This window comes from Trichoderma reesei (assembly GCF_000167675.1).
Source record: "Trichoderma reesei QM6a unplaced genomic scaffold TRIREscaffold_8, whole genome shotgun sequence".
Classification (NCBI taxonomy): domain Eukaryota; kingdom Fungi; phylum Ascomycota; class Sordariomycetes; order Hypocreales; family Hypocreaceae; genus Trichoderma; species Trichoderma reesei.
Window position 1 is genome coordinate 92,168 of NW_006711155.1, and position 19,824 is coordinate 111,991.

General features: G+C 55.2%; 8 protein-coding genes across 8 annotated transcripts; 3 read left to right on the top strand and 5 right to left on the bottom strand.

The window, feature by feature from the left end:
- Window positions 1-2,155: 2,155 nt before the first annotated feature.
- Window positions 2,156-3,208, top strand: TRIREDRAFT_121533 (uncharacterized protein; the record flags this gene model as incomplete). Its single annotated transcript, XM_006964842.1, has 2 exons — window positions 2,156-2,744; window positions 2,876-3,208. Exons 1-2 carry the CDS (start codon window positions 2,223-2,225, stop codon window positions 3,206-3,208), a joined length of 855 nt encoding a protein of 284 aa, XP_006964904.1. The 5' UTR covers window positions 2,156-2,222.
- A 301-nt stretch (window positions 3,209-3,509) lies between these two features.
- TRIREDRAFT_106769 (uncharacterized protein) lies at window positions 3,510-7,263 on the bottom strand (the record flags this gene model as incomplete). Its single annotated transcript, XM_006965001.1, has 4 exons — window positions 3,510-3,543; window positions 3,625-3,725; window positions 3,822-7,103; window positions 7,177-7,263. The coding sequence occupies 4 exons, from the start codon at window positions 7,261-7,263 to the stop codon at window positions 3,510-3,512; spliced, it is 3,504 nt and encodes a 1,167-aa protein (XP_006965063.1).
- A 735-nt stretch (window positions 7,264-7,998) lies between these two features.
- TRIREDRAFT_3662 (uncharacterized protein) lies at window positions 7,999-9,915 on the top strand (the record flags this gene model as incomplete). Its single annotated transcript, XM_006964747.1, has 2 exons — window positions 7,999-8,227; window positions 8,291-9,915. 2 exons carry the CDS (start codon window positions 7,999-8,001, stop codon window positions 9,913-9,915), a joined length of 1,854 nt encoding a protein of 617 aa, XP_006964809.1.
- Window positions 9,916-10,129: 214 nt separating this feature from the next.
- TRIREDRAFT_40914 (uncharacterized protein) lies at window positions 10,130-11,532 on the bottom strand (the record flags this gene model as incomplete). Its single annotated transcript, XM_006964804.1, has 5 exons — window positions 10,130-10,225; window positions 10,305-10,445; window positions 10,621-11,085; window positions 11,176-11,340; window positions 11,461-11,532. Coding segments are annotated over 5 exons (939 nt in total), but the record flags the coding sequence as incomplete, so codon positions are not given.
- Window positions 11,533-11,858: 326 nt separating this feature from the next.
- Window positions 11,859-14,167, bottom strand: TRIREDRAFT_121534 (pyruvate decarboxylase). Its single transcript, XM_006965002.1, has 4 exons — window positions 13,756-14,167; window positions 12,975-13,681; window positions 12,383-12,909; window positions 11,859-12,319 (listed from the first exon to the last, which is right to left on the bottom strand). The coding sequence occupies exons 1-4, from the start codon at window positions 13,940-13,942 to the stop codon at window positions 12,019-12,021; spliced, it is 1,722 nt and encodes a 573-aa protein (XP_006965064.1). The 5' UTR covers window positions 13,943-14,167; the 3' UTR covers window positions 11,859-12,018.
- A 1,130-nt stretch (window positions 14,168-15,297) lies between these two features.
- TRIREDRAFT_60849 (uncharacterized protein) lies at window positions 15,298-15,636 on the bottom strand (the record flags this gene model as incomplete). Its single annotated transcript, XM_006965003.1, has 1 exon — window positions 15,298-15,636. A coding segment is annotated over one exon (339 nt), but the record flags the coding sequence as incomplete, so codon positions are not given.
- A 936-nt stretch (window positions 15,637-16,572) lies between these two features.
- On the top strand, window positions 16,573-17,764 carry TRIREDRAFT_61153 (uroporphyrinogen synthase; the record flags this gene model as incomplete). The annotated part of the gene is made up of 3 exons (XM_006964843.1): window positions 16,573-16,882; window positions 16,989-17,154; window positions 17,233-17,764. 3 exons carry the CDS (start codon window positions 16,573-16,575, stop codon window positions 17,762-17,764), a joined length of 1,008 nt encoding a protein of 335 aa, XP_006964905.1.
- A 606-nt stretch (window positions 17,765-18,370) lies between these two features.
- On the bottom strand, window positions 18,371-19,220 carry TRIREDRAFT_30476 (uncharacterized protein; the record flags this gene model as incomplete). The annotated part of the gene is made up of 2 exons (XM_006964791.2): window positions 18,371-18,808; window positions 18,942-19,220. Coding segments are annotated over 2 exons (717 nt in total), but the record flags the coding sequence as incomplete, so codon positions are not given.
- Window positions 19,221-19,824: the final 604 nt, after the last annotated feature.

Sequence of the window (19,824 nt, forward strand, 5' to 3'; positions counted from 1 at the left end):
GCGTGGCCGGGGCGGCCGGGGGAGCTCCCTATTGGCAGCTGCAAGGTCTGGCTTGCTTTGGCGTCGTTCAGGTAGAGTGGCGGGCCTGAGATTTGCTGTACGAGGATGGAGCTCTGTGGTCAGGTAGCGACACGAGCGTGCAGAGAGATGAGGAGGAGGAGGAGGAGCGTCTTGGGGACTGGATGCAAACAACTGATTGCAAAGGGGAGAAGATTAGGACAGACGAGGGAGCTCACGACTGGTGGGGGTGAGGCACATGGAAGTTGCAAGTCGGAAGTGACAAAGCTCCAAGCATCAGGTGTGGTTTTAGCAGCAATCGATTGCCATCCAATCCAAGCTCCTGCCAGCACGCGGCCTGTCCAGTCTGGTCCAGTATCAAATCTCTGTTTCAGGTGCAGCAGTCAACTGCCCAGCGGTGCTAGAGGCTGCTAGAGGTGCTAGAGGTGCTAGAGGCAACCACTGCACGGCGGGAACAGCGGACCTAGCAGCAGCAACTAAGTCGGGCATGCTAAGGTGCCCTACCCGAAAGGATCGGTGAGACGACGACGACGACAGAGGCCCGACGACGAGGTACCGGTACTGCACGGTTTGATATTGAGTGCTTTCATGTTGTCCAGCACAACATGCCTTGACTTGCCTTGCCTTGCCTTGCCTTGCCTGGATCCATATGACTTGCAGCGCTCTCGACTCAAGGCCTGAACTGTGCCTGACCAGGCCCCTCCCTGTCACTCTTCCTTCCGTACTGTAGTAGGTACTATCCATATCCGTACATACTACTTCTACATACTAGGTACCTACCTAGATACTGTATTCCAGGTTGTATGCAGCATCGTGTGGTGCATCCTCACTCACTCGTTCGCCGGTCGTCAAATTGGACCCGTCTCCAGATGCCACCCTCCCCGGGCCCTTGCTCGTATCGGCACTGCCGGTGATACTGCAGCACGCTGGAGTCGTACTTGTCGTGCCTGTTACATACAGCACAGCACAGCACAGCACAGTAGAATGGGTGCCACCTTGTCCACATGTCCGTCCGAGATGTGAGACGCAGCGTGTCGGTCGTCGGCCGCTGGGAAATCGATGGAGGGGAGGGGGATCGGGCCGGCATCAGACGTCCATGAAGGTGGTGCCTCAGACCCTCTGCAGCCCACCACCAACAGAGAGGTCGGTACATCAAATACTACTAATGGTATGGGTGAGGTGCATGTACGAGATCATGCTGGCGTGCTCTACCGCCAGGGAGACGGACAGACAGGACAGACAGGACAGATACTAGAAGACGGACGATGCCCCGGGACCTCAGCCCATCCATTGGCTCGAGTAGAGGCGTGCCACTGCGCTACGAGTGGTTCCAGGCCTGGAATGCAACGCAAGGTGTGTCCCTCATTCGGTTGCCTTTTTTCCACTCCTTTGTTGCCTTTTTTTTTTTTTTTTTTTTTCCTCAATTCTTTCAGAACCTTGCTTCTTCTCTCCTCCCGCCTGCAAAAACCTGGCAGGCCTCTGTTGAGTTGTCTCTCACAGGCAGCTGCATGATGCCATCCGCAGCGTCGCAATTGGGCCAAGCATCTCTCATCTAAGCCATCAACCCCATACCGGTGAGCAGCTTTGCACCTGCAAGGACCTTCTCGGTCCAGTGTGTGTGTGTGTCCAAGTGCAAGTGTGTAACGATGCCAACATTACATGTATCCCTTCCCTCCTCCCCCCCCAAGAGGCCCTGATAATGCGCAGCCGCTCCAGCCTGCCATTGGCCCGTGACTGGATGTGGCCGGGTCAAAAGGATTTCGTATCCATTACGTTGTTCTATCAGCCGTCCGTCTGCTGTGATATGGGCTGCAGCCTAATATTTCGTCAAATGTTTTTCTTTTTTTTCCTCTGCATGGGTGCAGCTCAAGCCACTTGATTGATGTGATGAGCACTTACACATGTGTACTATGTACTAGTACACCCATGATCCATGCCCTCAGCACCGCGATCTGCCTACCAGACGCTACCACCTCAGCCGACGACTCCACTCAGCCGCCGTTCCAGGTTCAAGTTTGCAGAGCCCCTCCAAATCGTACAATCGCAGTCAAATCAGCCGCCAGACAACTGCCAACAGCATCACCGCATTGCATCACGCATCGGCAAGCGCCTGGGTAGTAGTAGTAGTACCAAGCTCAAGGCATCATCACATCACACACCCAGTTCCTCCCTCCCTCCTTGCTACAGCCAGCCAGCCAGCCACAATGGCCTCCCCTTGCGTCGCTCGCACCGCGCGATGCCTGTCCGCCTCAGCCCGCCGCCCTCTTGCCCGCCAAACAACAACAACAGCAGCAGCATCATCAACACCAGCCTCGTCCTCTTCGCTGAGGGCGACGAACAACAGCAGCAGCAGTAGCAGCAGCAACAAAAGAGCCTACCACTCACACGAGCACCCGCCGTCGCCGCCCTTTGGCCCCGTCGACCGCGACATCCTGGCCGCCGCCTACAAGCACGTCCCCGAGCACGGCTTCTCCCTGCGCGCCATCGGCCTCGGCGCCCGCGACGCCGGATACCCCGACATCAGCGCCAGCGTCCTGCCCGACGGCCAGTTCAGCCTGATCCGCTACCACCTGGTCGCGCAGCGCGAGAGGCTGGCCGCCAGGAGCCGCGAGGTGCTGCTCAAGGACGAGGCGCCGCTCTCGGCCGCCGGCGTCGGCGAAAAGGTCGCTGCCCTGACGTGGGAGCGGCTGATGGGCAACAAGGACGTCATACACAGGTGGCAGGAGGTGAGTACTTTCTCTTCGTCTTTGGAACCGGTCTTTTTCATACATGAACCCATCCCCTGGTTGTTGTGTTACGAGTATTGTTGGTTTTCGCTGACGATGAGCGTCTTTTTCTTGTTGTCTTCGACCTGCAGGCCCTGGCTGTCATGGCTCAGCCCAGCTACCTGCCCAAGTCCCTGGCCGAGCTGGCCGCCCTGTCCGACGACATCTGGTTCCTGGCTGGCGACAAGGCCGTCGACCCGTCGTGGTACACCAAGCGCGCGGCCCTCTCCATGGTCTACAGCTCAAGCGAGCTCTTCATGACCAACGACAGGTCGCCCAACTTCCTCGAGACGAGACAGTTCCTGCACCGAAGGCTGGGCGAGGTCCAGTCTGTGGGGAGCACCCTCGGGTCCGTAGGCCAATGGGTTGGCTTCACGCTCAATGCTGGCGTAAACGTCTTGAGAAGCAAGGGCGTTCCTATCTGACGCCCCCTAAGGCATGCTATGCTATCTGCCTCTAATCCACAAACAACCCCCCAAATGCTTCAGTAGTACTCGAACAAGTTCAAAACACACGCAAAGAGTCATGTACAATATCATCATGGGCAGCATCTTCAAGGCTCCCCATATCCCGACGAGTCTGCTCGCCACCACCCTCATGTATATACCATCGCATGTTATCATTATAGCTCAAACGAATGACTGGCGTTCCAACATCAAATGCGCAGACCCCTCAATTCACCTCGTCCTGACACAATTGCACTCGCATGTACAGCCGTTAGTAGACTTAGACAAGGGTTCGCTGGCGGGGATCGGTCAAGCTGTACAGTTATGAGAGATGTTAGCCTCGTTCCAAAGTAGATGCCTCCAGATTGTGATGCTCGTGAGAATCAGATACTGACCGGATAATTTTGACGTCTTTATCAAGCCGAGCGCGGCCCTCAATGGCATTCGGCGTGATCAAAATGTACTGTCGCGATACCGATCGTCGAGCGGCATCCACCTGCGCGTGAGAAGAAAGTCAGCCCATTGATGTTCACATCCAACTCACTTCTTCGACTCTCTCGGCAGTGGCAGCAGCAGCAGCAGCATAACCTACCAACATGTTGGTGCTAATCGCTCGGTTAACATTGTCCATAAAGACATCAAACTCGTCCAGACATCGTATCGGCGATCCAATGGCCTCCCACACGGAGAGGAGCATGCATATCGACGAAAACGACTTTTCGCCTCCCGACAGCGTCTTGGTGTTGCGGCCCGACGAGCTCTTCCGCGTCTTGTCGGGCTCAATGTTGATGTTGACGCGCCTGGCCCGGTGATCAAGGTCAATGTTGCCCCTGAAGCCACGCTCACTGAGCAGATAGGTAAACTGGATGCGTATCCGCGCGCTGATCTGCCTCTGGAACTGTCTCCACAGGTGAAGACGGTGCTCGATGGCTTGCTTCAGGCTCGCAATCGTCTCGTCCACGTCCCGCGTCTTCTTCATCACATCCTCGTACTGCGTCCGCGCCTCAATGGCTCGGTCGTAGATCTGCTGGTCCGTGGCTCCCTGCCGAGCCTCGCGCTGCGCCAGCTGCTCGCAGACTCTCTGGTATTTGATCTCGAGACTCTCATATGTCTCGTCTTCGGGGATGTGGACACGATCCGGCGACGCTTGCTCCGCCTGCCGGATGAAATCGGCCACCTCTGCCACCTTCTGGTCACGCTTGGCCTCTGCTCGGCGTCTCTCGAGCCTCTCAATGTCCAGCCTCTCGAAAGCAGCGTTCTTCTCGGCAACCTTGACCCTGCGAAGACCCTCAAGCTTCTTAATCTTGTCGTCTGCCTTTGCCACGCGGCTCCCATGGTCCTTTTGCACGTCCTTTTCCGCGTCGAGACGTGCCCTAGCCTCCTCCGTCTTCTTGCTCAGCTCCCGCTTTTCTAATTTCAGGTTGCCATACTGCAAGCCGAGCTGCTCTTCTTCGGTGCGCTTCGCTTCGCGCTCCTCCCGCAGCGCAACGAGACGCCCGTCAACGCCTTCAAAGGCATCCATTTCCTCAGTGATTCGCTGGATGTCCGCCTGGATTCTACGGCGCTCGTTTTCCCACTGCTTGATTGCCGAGTAGTGCGATGAGAGGTCGGACTCGCAGCTACTCAGTCGTTGACGCGCCTGCCGCTCCTCGTTGGTGAGTTCCTTCAGCTCAAGACCCAGCTGTCTGAGATTCTCCTTGGCCACAAGTAACCGCTGAGCAGAGTCCGACTGCATCCGAGGATGCAATCCCGACGGCGTGACCGGGCTGGTGCCTATAGTTCCGAATCGGTTCGTGATTCGCAGTCCGTGGCCGCGTTTCCCTCTTCCATCGTGGAAGCAGATACACGCCGCTACGTTGCGAGGAGGACCGTCGTTATCGATCATGACTTTCTCCGCTTCGGTGCGTTCCTTGATCAGTATAATCTTCTCAATCTGGTTGTTGATGACCAGCTGCGACCGCACGAGGTCATCATCAAAGTCCAGGACTCTGAGAATGGTATCAAACTTCTCATCGGGCTCCTGGGAACTGGTGTTGATTGTGCCTCCATACGCAATGTAAATGGGGGGCTGCTTCTTAAGGCCCATCCTCTGTATCATGCTCGACAGCCTGGACTGGTCCCTCTTGCTCTTGACGACAAACGCGTTCAGAACATCACCAAAGGTCTTCTCAAGGATGCTGGACCATTCTGGCTTTCGGAGGGTGATGTGGAGGCCAATGGGACCTACGGGCTTGCTATCGAAACCGCCTTCTCTCTCAATGGCCTTGGATAGCTTGATGAGATCCGCGTCGAACCCGTCAAAAGCCGAACCATTGCTCTGTTCAAGTTCTCTGACACCCTTCTTGGCCACAATCTCCTCCTGCTTCTTCCTCTGTAAGAATTGCTCCGCTCGTCGGAGGGCCTCCTTGGCTTCCGCAGCCTTGTCCTTAAGTGATTGCGTCTTGCTTTTGGCCTCGTCAATCTGCTCGCCGAGCCGCTTGTCATGTGCTTCAGCCTCGGAAAGCTCTTGGTCTTTCGCCGCGCGCGCGGAGGCCGATGAGCCGTCCAACCGGTTCTCTTCCTCCTTGATCTTCTTCTCGCAGGACAGTATGTCGGTCCGCAGGGTCTTCAATCGGATGTGAGCATCGCGCTCTTCGCCCTGCAGCTCCATTTGCCTCTGTTTTGCGTCGCGCCACGCAACCTCTGCCTCCATCACTTTTTCCTCCAATGTGTTTTCCTCCGCAGCAAGAGCTTCGCGAGCCTCTTGAGCCCGGCCCAGCATCTCGTCTGTTTCCTCGAGCACTTTTGTCGCAGCCTCGCAGTCCGCTTGCCAGGAGACAAGCTCCCGGTCACGCCTAGCGAGATCAGCATTGCGCTGCTCAAGCTCCCTTTCACGCTCGACGACCTGTGACCAGACAAGCTGGTTTCGATAAAGCCTTGCTTTCTCGCGAAGGCCTTGGTTCTTTTGGGCAATTTCGGCGAGTCTCTGCGCATCGTCCATGGCCTTTTTCACATGGGCTATCTTCTCGTCGAGATCGTCACGGAGAATGAGCGTTTTGTCGAGCGTGTCTTGGGACATTTTGTAGTCATTGTCCAGCTGCTCTAGCTGGACGCCAGATACAAAGTACTTGTACTTTTGCGCCGGGCTGGCAGAGTTGAGGAACTGTCTCGCGTTGTCTTGGGAGAGGACAGTCAATGGGTTCCCTATCTGCAAAGCGTACCACTCTGAGATTTCTTCGACTTCCTGCTTCTTGGTCGAGACGACCTTGCCCTCCGCTGTCTTGATCTTGAAGCCGCTGGCGCCGTTCTTGGAGAAGTGACGCTCGACGGTGATGGATGGGCCGTAGATGTCGGGTTGATATGCGTCGGATCCGGCGTTTTTGATCTTGACGACGAGACTTCCGTGCTCCCGGCCCTCCTTGACAAAGGACTTGAGGCTGCCGCCTCTGTTGGTGTCGCTGGCCTTGCCACCGAGGCACAGGGTGAGGGCCGTGAGGACAGCGCTCTTGCCGCTACCGTTCTCTCCGACGATGAAGTTGATCAGAGGACCGAGCTCGACATGCAATCGCTCGTGGCACATGAAGTTGTAGCAGGTGATGCTTTCAATGATGCCGCTCTCGGCGACCATGTTGTCAAAAGTCTGCGACGTGGTGCGACGCTTGATCTTCTGCGTGGCCTGCTGGTCGTCCCAGTCCGTATTGGCGAGATGTCGAAAGCCATTGTCTCTCATCAGTTCGTATTGGGTCTGTGGGGGGGATGCGGGCGCGTCGTCGTCCTCGCTGTCGCCGTCTTCGCTTTCGGATTCTGATGAAGAGGTATCGTAGTGTTTCGTCTCTGCCGCCGCTCTGCTACTCGAGGCCTCTGCGTCACCGGCAGACAGCCGGACTCGTTTTCTCTGTCGCCTGGTTAGCCAGCTGAAGTTTGCACAGCACAGCACTCTGTTGCTGCAGGGTTGCTACCGGCCGTACATCATTAGCCATGGTAGATCGCGCTTCCACAACGTCATCTTCTTCGTCTTGGCCCGAGGCCATTCGTGACCGTTTGGAGGGCGGCATGGCTGGTGCCTGCTGGTGGTCGAATTGGCCGGGATTGGGGATTCGCAACGGCTGAAGGAAGTGTAACCGAGGGCTGCAGGGATGCGGCTACTGAGGACGGAAGGGTTCTCGAGCTTGAATCTGCTGAAGCATCAGGAGGTTCTTGTCGTCGTCCATGCGCATCCTGCAGGTGCCGGTGAGCGACTCGCTGGCTGGAGCCTCGTCAATGTCTGGGAATGGATGAAGCTGCTCTTCTTGGGGCGCGTGGACCGCGTTGACCGCGTCGTGGGGTAAATAATTTAGTGGTGGCGGCTGCTGCTGGCTGTCTGGTGCTGGTGGCGGCTACAGGGACAGATAGCGGTGCATGCGGATGACTAATGGTGTGTCTACCGTGCTGAAGCTGGATGGGAAAGCCTTGGCAGGTGACGCTGCAAACGAGTGTCGCAGACGCCTATAACGAAGATGAAAATGATGCGACTTTCTTCAGTTGAGACCAAGCTAGAGAATAAGATGACAAAATCTCCATTTCTTTCTATGAATCATCTTGTAGACACAGTCCATCACTGAAAATATGCCGGCTTTGTGGTGGTGGGTGGTGTAAGAGCCTGCCAGCGTGGGGCCTCTATCAAAGCGCCTCACTTACAGAAACTCCATCTTAGACGTACAACTTGCATCAATCACGACTGCGTATTAAAGCAATCTTTGCCCATGCTTATGGCCACCCCAAATAGCTCCCTATTTGCTTCACGATAAAGCATGTCTCAAGACGGCAACATCGGCGAGGGTGAGACTTCTGCAGAGCCGCTCTCTGAAAACACGCTCGAGTATATGCTCTTCGTGATAGACAGCCAGCAATCAGAGCCTCGCAAAGCACGTACTCGCCTCGAAGCGATTCGCAAAGCCGCAGTCGAGCTCGCCCAGTCACTTACAAAGGACTACATCTGGCAGCGTGAAGGGTTCGAGATCTCACTCAAGAGTGAGCATGGTGAGCATAAGCATAACAACCCTCCCTTTCGTAGCAGAACATATTCTGACAGTCAGCTTTCAGGACTACTTTTCCTACATGGCACGACCGACTACGGAGATGCCATAGAGGACGAATGGCTCATCGTCTACTTACTATGTGAGCTATCCAAGGCTCACCCCGATCTCTGGGTGCGAGTCTCAGACTCTGACGGCGAGTTCCTCCTGGTGGAAGCGGCCAACGTCCTCCCCAGTTGGCTGAGTCCGGAAATCGATCGCTATCGAGTATGGATTCACCTTGGAAAGATCTTTCTTATACCCTTCAACCCTAAGAGCCGAGACGAGCCTGAACATTTGTCGCTCCAACAAGCCGTCACCCTTTTGCGGTCAAACACAGACGCCCTCATCCACCTCCCCGCCATCGATGCCGAAGCCTTTCATAGATTGCGAAAGTATCCCGAGCAAATTGCCAACTCCATACATCATTCCCTCGTCACGATACCCAGAACAGTTGCATACGTCCTACATGCTCTCCCAAAGATTATTGCCCCGGCCGTGGAGCACTTTTACCTCAGAGACGCAAGATCGTTAAAGCCCATCCTCTCTTCATCGGCGCCTCTGCGATTTCCTCCGGAAGATCTTGTCACGGTCAGTGTGAGGTTCAGCAAAACGCTCTATGCGCAACTCAAGTCCCAGCGATTCGATGCGCCGCCACGGTGGCAGGCTCTGCTTCGCAAAAACCAAGAGCTGGATCTCCTTTCGAAAGAAGACCAGAAAAAGCTTGAAAGACTAGAGATGGGAATGAAGCTCACGTGCGGATTTGAGATGCTGGCCGCCAATGCGGAGAATAGCAAGAGCAGAGTCGTTCGGGAGATGGCCATCCTACTGGAAGATCTCGAAGAGGACGGAAGCTCAGCTCTGCCATCCGACGAGGAAATAAAACAGTGGGAAAACGTCGATCGGGACGATGATGATTCGTGGCTCGATATCAATTACGAAGATTTCGAGCGCGAGCTGGAAGGGAAGCAAGCCGCCTCTTCTTCAAAGACGACATCTGGCTTCGGCGAGGCCCAGACACAAGAGAATCTCAGAAAGATTGTCTCTCGCTTCGAGGCTTTTCTCAATGACGAGAGCGCTGGGCTGGACGGTGCTGAGCTCGACCGGATGGATGTTGACAACGATGACGATGACGATGACGATGACGACGACGATGATGATGAGGATCAAGACGACGAGGTGAGCTTCGACGAAGAAGCGTTCTCCAAGATGATGAAGGAAATGATGGGCATTGCGGTGACAGGCACTGCAACAGGAGGAAAGGCTCAAAAAGTCGATGTTGCCGAAGATGGCTTTGACAGCGACGCGGAAGAAGATCGAGACATTCAAGAGATTGCCTCTCGCATGGAAGCCGAGCTCAAAGAGTACGGAACGCTTCAGCTCGACCCACCGACCAAGGCACGCGCGATCAAGTCCAAGGAGAGCTTGGACAAGGGGAAGCAGCCAGCGCAAAAGGAGAGCGTTCAGCAGGCACACTCAACAGACGACGAGGATGAAGAGATTGACATTGACTTCAACCTGGCCAAGAATCTGCTGGAGAGCTTCAAGAGCCAGGGGGGCATGGCTGGGCCTGCGGGGAATCTCATGGGATTGATGGGGTTTCAGCTACCGCGTGACGAGGATGACGAAGACGAAGCCTCCCATGATCGATGACTGTAGCATACAATTCGACGCGGCCAACGTGGTAATAGGATAATGTTTGAATCTGATGCCAAGTGATTCAATCACTTGATTCTTTATGAAACAACGTTCAATGCTCTCTTCTCTTCGTGAAATACTACTTCCAGATGGCTCCTCACTCTTCGGTTTCCAAGCAAATAGATCAAGCCTCTGAACTGGCCTTCACAGCCTTGCCGCCTCCTCCGCTCTTCTGCTCGCCCGCCATGCCATACAGCATATTGATGTTATACCGCTTCAGCTCCTCCCACTCCCGGCCATCGACTACGGAGATGCCGCAAAACAGCTGTAACCCATCGCGTTAGTTCACTTTCTCACAACTGCGTCGCAGAATAGGGGTTTTGCAGTGGGAACACTAGACGAACCTGGAATATCTCGACGAGAATGACCTTGTCTGGGCTCTTGAGGTTGACCTTGTGCTCCGGCTTGATCATGCCCGCAATCATCTTGATGACGGCCTGTGACTCTAAGGCGGTGTGGTTCCTGATTGTGTGTCGTATGGCGTACTGATTCAGCGTCAACATCAGCTGTCCATGACGGCCCGCTTCTCTTGAGGCCTCGACTTACTGTAAAGGGGGTTTTCTGAGATTCCGTCTCGGGTACCGCCTCCTCAGCCACCACATCTTTGACTTCCTCCTCCGTCTTCTTCACCTCCTCCGCCTCATTAATCTTGTCCTCCACTGGATTCTCCTCTCCATCTTCCTTCTTTCCGTCTTTGCCATCCTCTGCATCATCAACCTCCTCCTCCTCCTCCTCATTCAACGCAAAAAACGACTTGAGAACCTTCCTCGCCACCCTCCTCACCCCCTTCTCAGACGCCTTCTCCGTGTCCATCACCGGCGTCAACCGATTAATGTACTTGCACTTCCTCTCCATCGGGCTCCCGCACTTTTGCGCATCGAGACACATCTCACGCACCAGCTGACACGGGTCCACGGGCCTCATCGTCTTCATGAAGAAGACGCACTCAATCGTCACCGACACGGGCGAGAAGACGCCGCGCGGCTGGGGCTTGGGCGGAGCCTTCATCCGCTCGAGCTCCTTTTCGATGGACGCCTCGATGTCTTCCTCTTCGGCTCCGTCGGCCGGGTGGTGAGCTTCTGACTCGTCGGCCGGGGGCGTGATCCCGTAGAGCTTTTCGCCGTACTGCCAACATCGTTATTATCATCCCCGCCGCAACCAATAAACATCTAAAATAGTCTCCCCGTGGGTGGGCATGGGATTATGCAGCTTTACCTCATGGCACATGGCCGTAAACTCCCGAACGGCCTTGTTCTTCATGCCTCTCGCATACGTGACCCAGATGCCTTCGTCGCCCACCTCGAGAGCCTTGCCCATCTCGACCCACGAGGCCTGCTTTGCCTTTTGAGCTGGCGTCTTCCATCTTCCTCCCGTGCCCTCCTAGGTACCCATTCATAGTCCCATTGTCAGCAAGCTCGTTGTCCATGGACATAGGTAGCCAGAGAGAAGGGTGGTGGCATTCTTCGTAAATATGTAAAAGAAGCATTCTTGTCATCATACCTTTCTCTTCTTCAATGCCGAGCCATCTGAGCCGCCAGGGCCCTGTTTCCTCTTAGGAGCGGAATCTGACATTGCAATTGACTCCTTGCAGCTAAATATGGCGGGATAAGTGATGTCCTAGAAGTTCTCCTTACGTGAATGAAGATGGACTCGAAGTGTCAATAAAACAGCTTGAAGATTTCAGGTCGGATGATTAGATACGGTGAGCGGGTACTCAGTACCTCTAGCCTGGCTACTGTTTGTGGGAAAGAACAGGTACCCGAGACTACTGAAGCTTCAGCAACCACGTGATTCATCTCATCTTCAAGAGCCCTTCATCAATTCTCTTCTCGGTCCCTCTCATGCGACGTGCAAGATTAAGGAAGAAAATAATCTTGAGATTTACAAACTATGTACCTCATACTATCCGATTTGACCATAACCCATAAACTCATTTCCAACACGCCTCCGAACCTGCCGGATTGACAATCGGTACCTGCCCGTGGCCTGCTTTATCGTCTATTATTCTATCAAGGTGACGATGAACCCTCATACTACCCGGTCAGACTTCATGCCGGGTTACTCCAGTTTGGCATTGTTCTTGGCGCTGGCTTCCGCAGTCATAATCAGTGCCCGTGGAGCATCTTCCTTGGGCATGTACAGCTCGACAAACTGAAGACATTCGGCCGCGTTGAACGAGGGATCCTTGAGGAGCTGTTCCAATGACTCCTTGGTCTTGACGGCAAACTTCTTGCAAGTCTTGGATCCGCCGAAGACGTCGACTAGGGCCTTGAAGTCCCACTGTACAATGTCGTTGTAGTTGGCGTCCATTCCGTGAATGAAGCGCTCAATGGTGAAGCCGTCGTTGCAGATGACGAAGCTAACAGAAACATGTCAGCGAGAATCTCTGGAAGCGCCGTGGCTATTTAGTGGATAAACTCACATGATAGGTTTCAGCTTGAGACGAATCATTGTGCTCAGTTCTTGAGCCGTAAGCTGGAACGAGCCGTCGCCCACAAAGAGAATGGTTCTGCGGTCGCTCTTGTCATCGGCAGCGGCAAGGCAGGCTCCTTGGCAGGCACCGACAGACCAGCCAATGCTTCCCCAAAGGACCTGGCTGAGGGCGGTTACACCAGTCGGGAACTTGGTGTCCCAGATACCAAAGTTGGCCGTTCCGGTCTCTGTGACGACAATGTCGTTTTTCCGGAGGAACTCGCCAACGCGAGGCCAGAACCAGGCCTGTGTAATCACAGACGAGTCATCTAGGTTCTTGGTGACCTCGTTTTCGACGGTGGGCGATGGCTGGACGCTGAGCTCGGATTGATTGATCTTCTTGATGACCTGTCGCAGAACACCCCTCATCGCTACGCCGGGATATGTGGAATACTTGACAACGCAGTGGTCGCTGTGGAGGTCAATGGTGTTTAGCTGAGAGGTGCGGTAAGAGAAGCCCGCAGTGTTGAAATCGCTCTACATTGGGAGGTTAGCAAATGGAAGGAAACAGTCAAAATGAGAGCTCGAACAGGTGTACACACCTTGAGGGCACCAATGGTGAGAATAAGGTCTGAGGACTCAACAATGTCCTTGACTTGGGGCGGGTGGGAGCCAGCACCGGCGTATACACCACCATATGTCGGGTGCTCTTCGTTAACGGCGCCCTTGCCCATGGGGGTGACAAAGACTGGAAGGTTGGTCTTTTCGATGAGGCCGTGGACCTCGTCAAGGACGCGATGGCGGATCGCGCAAGCATCCACGAGGATGACGGGGTGCTTGGCAGCTCGCAGGTACTTGAGGACGACATCGACGACATAGGCTTCCTTCTCAGGCTCGTTTTCGGGCTCTGACAGGTCAATTGGCTGCTTGAGCCTGGCACCCTCAACCTTGGCCTGGACCATGTCGGTGGGGAGCATGATGTAGACGGGACGGGACTTGATGAAGCAGGTTCGGAGGGCGTGGTCAATCTGAGTGGCGATTTCGGCAGGGTTGGTGAGCTTTGCAACGTCACAGGAGATTTCGGCGCTCATGTTGGCAAAGACGTTGAAATCGCCGTTTCCCAGAGTGTGGTGGAGGAGCATGCCGTTCCGCTGGGAGATGGTGGACGGACAGCCGACAATGTGAACGACGGGGACGTGCTCTGAATAAGCTCCGGCAATGCCGTTGATGGCGGAGAGCTCGCCGACTCCAAAGGTGGTGATGAGGGCTCCCATCTGCTTGACGCGGGCATATCCATCAGCAGCGTAGGCTGTACGAAGAAGTATGGAGTCAGCACATATTCATCTCATGCAGACATGGTCCGCGGTACATCATCAAACTCACCAGCATTGAGCTCGTTGACGCTGCCAACCCACTTGAGGCCACAAGTCGGCAGGTAATCGAGGGCAATGAGATTGTAGTCGCCGGGGAGGCCGTGGACGGAGCGGATGCCGATTTCATGGAGCCGCCGGAAGAGATACTCGGCCACGTCCACGGGCTGCTCGAGACTCTGTTCCCTTATGTTTGTCATGATTGTGCTGTAGCTGCGCTGCTTTGATCGTTTTGAGGTGCTTCTTGGATTGTGGAACGAAGAAGGACGAGAGCTTGATGCGGTTATTTATACTGGTGACGACACTCTGAGGCGCGAGGAGATGTGGATCAACGATGATGCAAATGATGTTGCTCGTATAAGGTGGTTGATGAAGAAGCTCCTTGTGATGGAGACTTGCAGGATTCCAGACGTGTTTTGAGAAGGTATTTACTTTGCAGGAGGAGGGGCGGAGGATTGGAGACGTGAGCCAACACACTGACAGGGCAATGAATGAGGATATATAGATGTTTTTTATCTACCTAGACTTCGAAGTGTTGAATCATCCATCGGTCTCGGTTTCAACCATCAACAGCTCGGACAAACTCAAATGGGCAGCGGCACCGGAGACGGCAGGCAGGAGCCCCGCCAGTTGCAGCTGCTCGTGCCATCGGCAAGCATGAGCTCACTTTTGGACGCGCCGCTGTCATGATAGTGATGTAATGGGGCCATTTCTGCGCGGGTGGGCAGCCGCTAATGCAGCTGCTTCTACAGCGCTCGACGATAGTGGACGGCTGCTCCTCCAGTGATACTAGATAGCCTCAGGTCCACTATAGCTACTAGAGAGTTGGAACCTATCCATCGTAACATGGATCCCGGGTGGCTTCATGCACGGTACATACAGCAGAGCCGGCAATCCGAAGGAGCGGCCGATTCGCTCGTCGGACAATTAACGACCACCTCTGACTTCACTTCCATCTTCGTATCTGGGACACCTTGCCAGGCCGCTCAGCGGTCCATCCGACAGACATCTCGATTCCATCGGGGCTGCTTCGGCACATGCAGCCATCCGGTCAATTGCCTGCCCCTGTCGCCCCGGTTTGCCCTCTGGCCGGGCTTTACTAGGTAGTCGCATCACGATATCGAATGGCCTCAGACATGGATACGACGTCGCACATTGATGAGCCACATCACCACAGTTGCAAGGCTTTCATCGTCTACTTGATAAGTCGATAGGTTGAGAGAGCCTCGACAAGTGAGTGAAGAGTTTTTTCATTGCTCGTCTCCCGTGGCATGGCTCGGAATCTCTCGCCACCATGCGCACACAGGTCATGATACTGGCTGACCTCGTACCATTGACTCTGTCTGGCTCGGTGTTTCTAATTGCCCCTGTTTCCAACGCTTCAACAGCATCCCAACGTTTCCAAACGCCGTCCTTCTAAACATGATTGCGAATACATCGCCCGCGCTTCCAATCGTACATGTGCATGCAATTGCCGCAAGTCGAAGAATGCTCCCTCCTTTCATTAATCGTACAGTATCTTCGTCCGTCCTCGAAAGATGGAATTCATGGCCAATCAGTCGCACCGACCGTCCTTCCACCCCGTCCTCCACCGCTCGTCCACCCGCGAGCAGTCAAACTCGGGCTTGCCCAGCTTCCGGTTGACATCGTTGTGCGCGCGGCACAGCCACTGCGAAAACTCCTCCCGGCTCGACACCTGCGGCTTCTGCCGCGCCAAGTAGCCCTGGAAGTCCTCGGCGCACACCCAGCACGGGTACAGCTTGGAGAAGAGCCCGACGAAGCTCAGCAGGTCCGACTGCTGCGTCCGCGACGGCTGCTCGGGGTACGTCGCCGCGATGGTGTGGAGCAGCGTCCAGGTGCTGCGCCCGAGGGTCTCGACGTCGGGCGGGCAGTCGGGCGGAGGGCCAGAGGCGGCGGCCGTCGTGGATACGGCTCTGCGGTCGGCCGGGGCGTCTTTCTTGGTCACCTGCTTGGCTTGCGCGGCCCATGAGGCGAATGAGGTGCAGCTTCGGCATCTTGAAAGCGAGATCTCGTCAGTATAATTGATCCATCGTGCAATTGGCTGAACAGGCAGGAGTAAAGGTGACAAAAGGACCGGGCGTAGATACAAGGGCATGCATAACTTACGGCTTGCCATCTTTTCCCAGCACGACTCCCTTGGGAAACTTCTTGGGCTGCTGATCAGCGGCAGCAGAGTCGGAGGCAGACGAAAGTCCCGGTCCTGACGCAGCCGCCGCGGCGTCTCGAAATGAAGCTTCTTCGGCCATTTGCTTCGTCACTACCCGTCTCAATATCCAACAGCTCTTCCTTTACTTTTTCTCTCTTATGCTTTTCCCTCACGCTCACAAGCTCACACAAAAGTCCAATCGTGAAAAAAAAAAAATAAGAGTGTAATTGCGAATGTATATGTAAAGGAAAGAATGCGTATCTCGGCGACTTCAATTCAGTGACATGCAATTTGTCAGCCCCCCCGGGCCCGGGTTTTCCAGGCTTTGCCGCAGTCAGGACATTTTTCGTTATCGATAGAAGCTGCGAATTATTACTAGCGTCAAATGCCCCTCTAAGCCCCTCCAAGCCAAGTGCAATCGATGCCAAGCCCCTCCGTCATCCCGCGGCATCTCATCCGAACTACCTACGGCTATTGTCTACATGAAGCCATCATGAACATAAGACGGAATTTTCCACTCATCTTGTACTTGTTTTCCCCCTTTCGATCACCACAACCCAGTGCGCAATCGAAGTAACTCAGGGTGCTCCAACATCACATATTAGCATCTTCACTCAATGCCATTCTCAGCAACCACCACCATCCCCTCATAGCTCTCCCACAATGTCATCCCCAACTTCGTCAGACCAGCAGCCCATCCCGGTCCTCCTCCTCAAGACAAAGTCCAGCCCAACCGACGCATACGAAGATCTCTTCTCCTCACAATCTACCAGCAAGCCATCCTTTGCGCCAACCTTTGTACCCGTCCTACAACACAGATTCGAAGACACAGGCGTGAACCGACTCCGCGACCTGCTCCGCCGGAAACGCATCGGAACCTCTCCCGACTGCGACTTTGGCGGCCTGATATTCACCTCTCAAAGAGCAGTCGAAGCATTCTCGCATGTAGTCCGGGAAGATGAGGCCTCAAAAGGTGAATTTCTCCTATTCATTTGCCTCATCGTAACTCACCCCTCTTTTCAACTCAAGATTCATCGCGAGAAAATGTAAGCTGACGATGTTGTTGAATCAACGTAAAGACCCCTCATGGCCGCACCTCCAACATATTCCCATCTACAGCGTCGGCCCAGCCACCACCCGCGCCCTGTCCGCCGTCCCGCAGGATCCTCCCCTCCAGATCTTTGGCAGCCAGACCGGCAATGGCGACGCCCTCGCGCACTTCATCCTCGACCACTACGCCCAGTGGTACCTCTCCGATGACACCAACAACACCAGTAACAGCACCGGCGTCGAGAGCAGCAGCAGCAGCAGCAGCAGCAGCAGCAGCAAGCAGCATGATGACAAGAACAACCAGCTACTCCCCCCGCTCCTATTCCTCGTCGGCGAGCAGCGCAGGGACATCATCCCCCGCACCCTGACGGACCCATCCCTCCCAGCCCACCGGCGCATCCCCGTCACGGAGGAGGTCGTCTACGGAACAGGCGAGATGCCCTCTTTCCCGGAAGACTTTTCATCCGTCCTGAACAACAACAACAACAACAACGAGACGCGCTCCTCCAGCTCAGAGCGGTGGGTCGTCGTCTTTTCGCCCACGGGATGCGACAGCATGCTGCGCGGGCTGGGCCTCTTGGATCCCGAGACGGGCAATTTTGCGGCGGCGGGCGGAACAACAACATCATCAACAACAATAAGGGACGGTCGGACGTTTGTTGCTACGATTGGGCCTACGACGAGGAATTATCTTGTTCACAAGTTTGGCTTCGAACCTGATGTTTGTGCGGAGACGCCCACGCCGGAGGGCGTGTTGGAAGGGATACTGGCGTTTCGGAAAAGGAGGCTCGAGAAGACGACATGACTTGTGACGGAGAATTGCTGTAAGAGTCTGTGCAAATGTCCGGAGCAAAGAGGAGGAAATGCGAAGCGGCAAACCAATGCTGGGCACATGTAGATTTGATGACAACGTCTTAGGGGGAGGGTAAAAAGACACATCCAGAGTCGGAGGCGGCGATAGAGTTAGAGAGGGGTGCAGCGTTACTTTCATATTGCGTAGGAGGGTATCATAAGGTAGTTTGAAGAACTGCCTCGCTATCTGTCTAGGCACTTGATTCCAGGCATTCAATCTCTTGGGATGAGTTGACTTCTTTCCCTTTTTTTCAATCAGTCTCTTGCGATGTGTCTTCTCTTCCCCATCGACTCACCCTCTCTTGCATGAATTCGTCTATCAAGGATTCCAGCATTCATATGTAAGCTAGAATCACACACATGGCTCGAAAAATGTTGAGCAGAGATGCAGATGCGTGATTCTCTTTCCATTAGAACTTTCAAAATGAGTTGGAAAAAGAAAGATATCTCCCAGGAGGTGTCGTACAACGGTGACATGCACAAAGGCGCCCGAAGAAGCAGGTAATGCATATCAGAAATGGGGTGCATATATCTGCGAGTCCTGACGGTCTCCAAATGCTCACTTGGCGCCAATCACCCACAGCTCGACGCCAATGACGCTGAACTTGGGCCCTGCGTCGCTCAGCGGCTCGTTGCCAAACGTCTCGCAGGTCGAGCTGTGGCCGACGTCGAGCGAGTCGTCCAGCCACAGGCCGTAGTGGCCGCCGCCGGACCCCACGCTGAGGAAGCCCGTCTCGCAGTTGATGTAGAAGTCGTTGAGGCCGCTGTAGGGGAACGCCTTGAAGCGGATCCCGGGCGTCGTGTCCACCGACCGGGGCGTCGAGGTGCCCGACTGTGGAGGGGGAGCAAGCGTCGTGCTGCGCGTCAGGTGCGTCGTGTCGGCCGAGGGCGGCGGCGGGAGAGACGTCAGGGTCGAGGCCCGCCACAGGAAGCACTCGCCGTTGCCAAAGTAGGACGGGGCCGGGTGAGGGTATTCCGAGAGGTAGGCGCCAAATGTCTAAGTCTCGTCAGCATTTGATCGAATTTGCCTTTCTTCTTCCCATTCCTCTTCTTCTCCTCGTCTTCAGACACCAGCCTCGTCTTTCCCCCGCCGAGACAAAGAGAGATACACAACTCCAAGACAGACTTACCCCTCCCTCCTGGTCCTTGACAACCAGCACAAAGCCAACCCTCATGCCCTCGTACGGCCGGCACTGCTGATACAGCGTCGCGAGGCTCGTCCCGTTCTGCGCGAGGCTGTAGACCAGCCGCCAGTCCTCCGAGATGCGCAGCCGCTCCGGCACCATGGTGCGGATCTCCTCGGCCACCGCCGGCGTCAGCAGCCGCGACTCGGGCGGCGTGCTGTCCTTGTAGCCGTGCAGCACGACCGGGTCCAGCGGCGGCGGGCGGAACGGGCTCAGCGTGCGCGGCTTGGGCGTGAAGACGTCGTGGACGCCGTCGTTGAGCGCGGGGCCGGAGCGCGGGGACGAGGCGGCGTCATGGCGGTGCTGGTGGTGGTTGTCGTCGTCGAAGTCGCCCGACACGCGCGTCTCTTCGGTCGAGAAGCGCCGTATCAGGCCCGTCCACATTGCGGCCGGCTTTTGCTTTTTGAGTGCTTCTTTTTTTTGGTGGAGGGCCCTTGTCTGAGCGGCCCTGTAGCAGTCTCTCTTGTCGTGCCAATAGGTAGCTAGAAATGTGGCTGGCTACCTTGGCAGGTCGCAGGTTTGGGTATAGCTGAATGGACGTTCAGTCGTGGTGGTATGATGTGGTGAGGAGACACCGCAGTGTGTCATGTACTCGATCGAGCCAGAGTTACGACGTATCCAAAGAAGAGACCCGCCAGCCGTGAGATGGAAGCTGCTGAACGGCCATGAAGAGGGCCAAAGAAGAGAGGCGAGAGGGAAGGGGGGAGAGCAGGATGAGAAAGGGAAATAGTAGAGGAAAAGAGACTGCGAATCAGGTAATATAAGAGGGAGGAGGAGGAGGAGGAGGAGAAGAAGAAGAAGAAAAGGAAACACGAGGAGATTGAACTTC

Bases quoted from the DNA above. Each gene is read 5' to 3' on its own strand.
- TRIREDRAFT_121534 (XM_006965002.1), bottom strand. From the start codon at position 13,942: ATGACAAACATAAGGGAACAGAGTCTCGAGCAGCCCGTGGACGTGGCC. The intron at 13,682-13,755 runs GTGAGTTTGATG...TTCTTCGTACAG, and splicing joins CGTCAACGAGCTCAATGCTG to CCTACGCTGCTGATGGATAT. The intron at 12,320-12,382 runs GTGAGTTTATCC...TGTTTCTGTTAG, and splicing joins CTCAAGCTGAAACCTATCAT to CTTCGTCATCTGCAACGACG.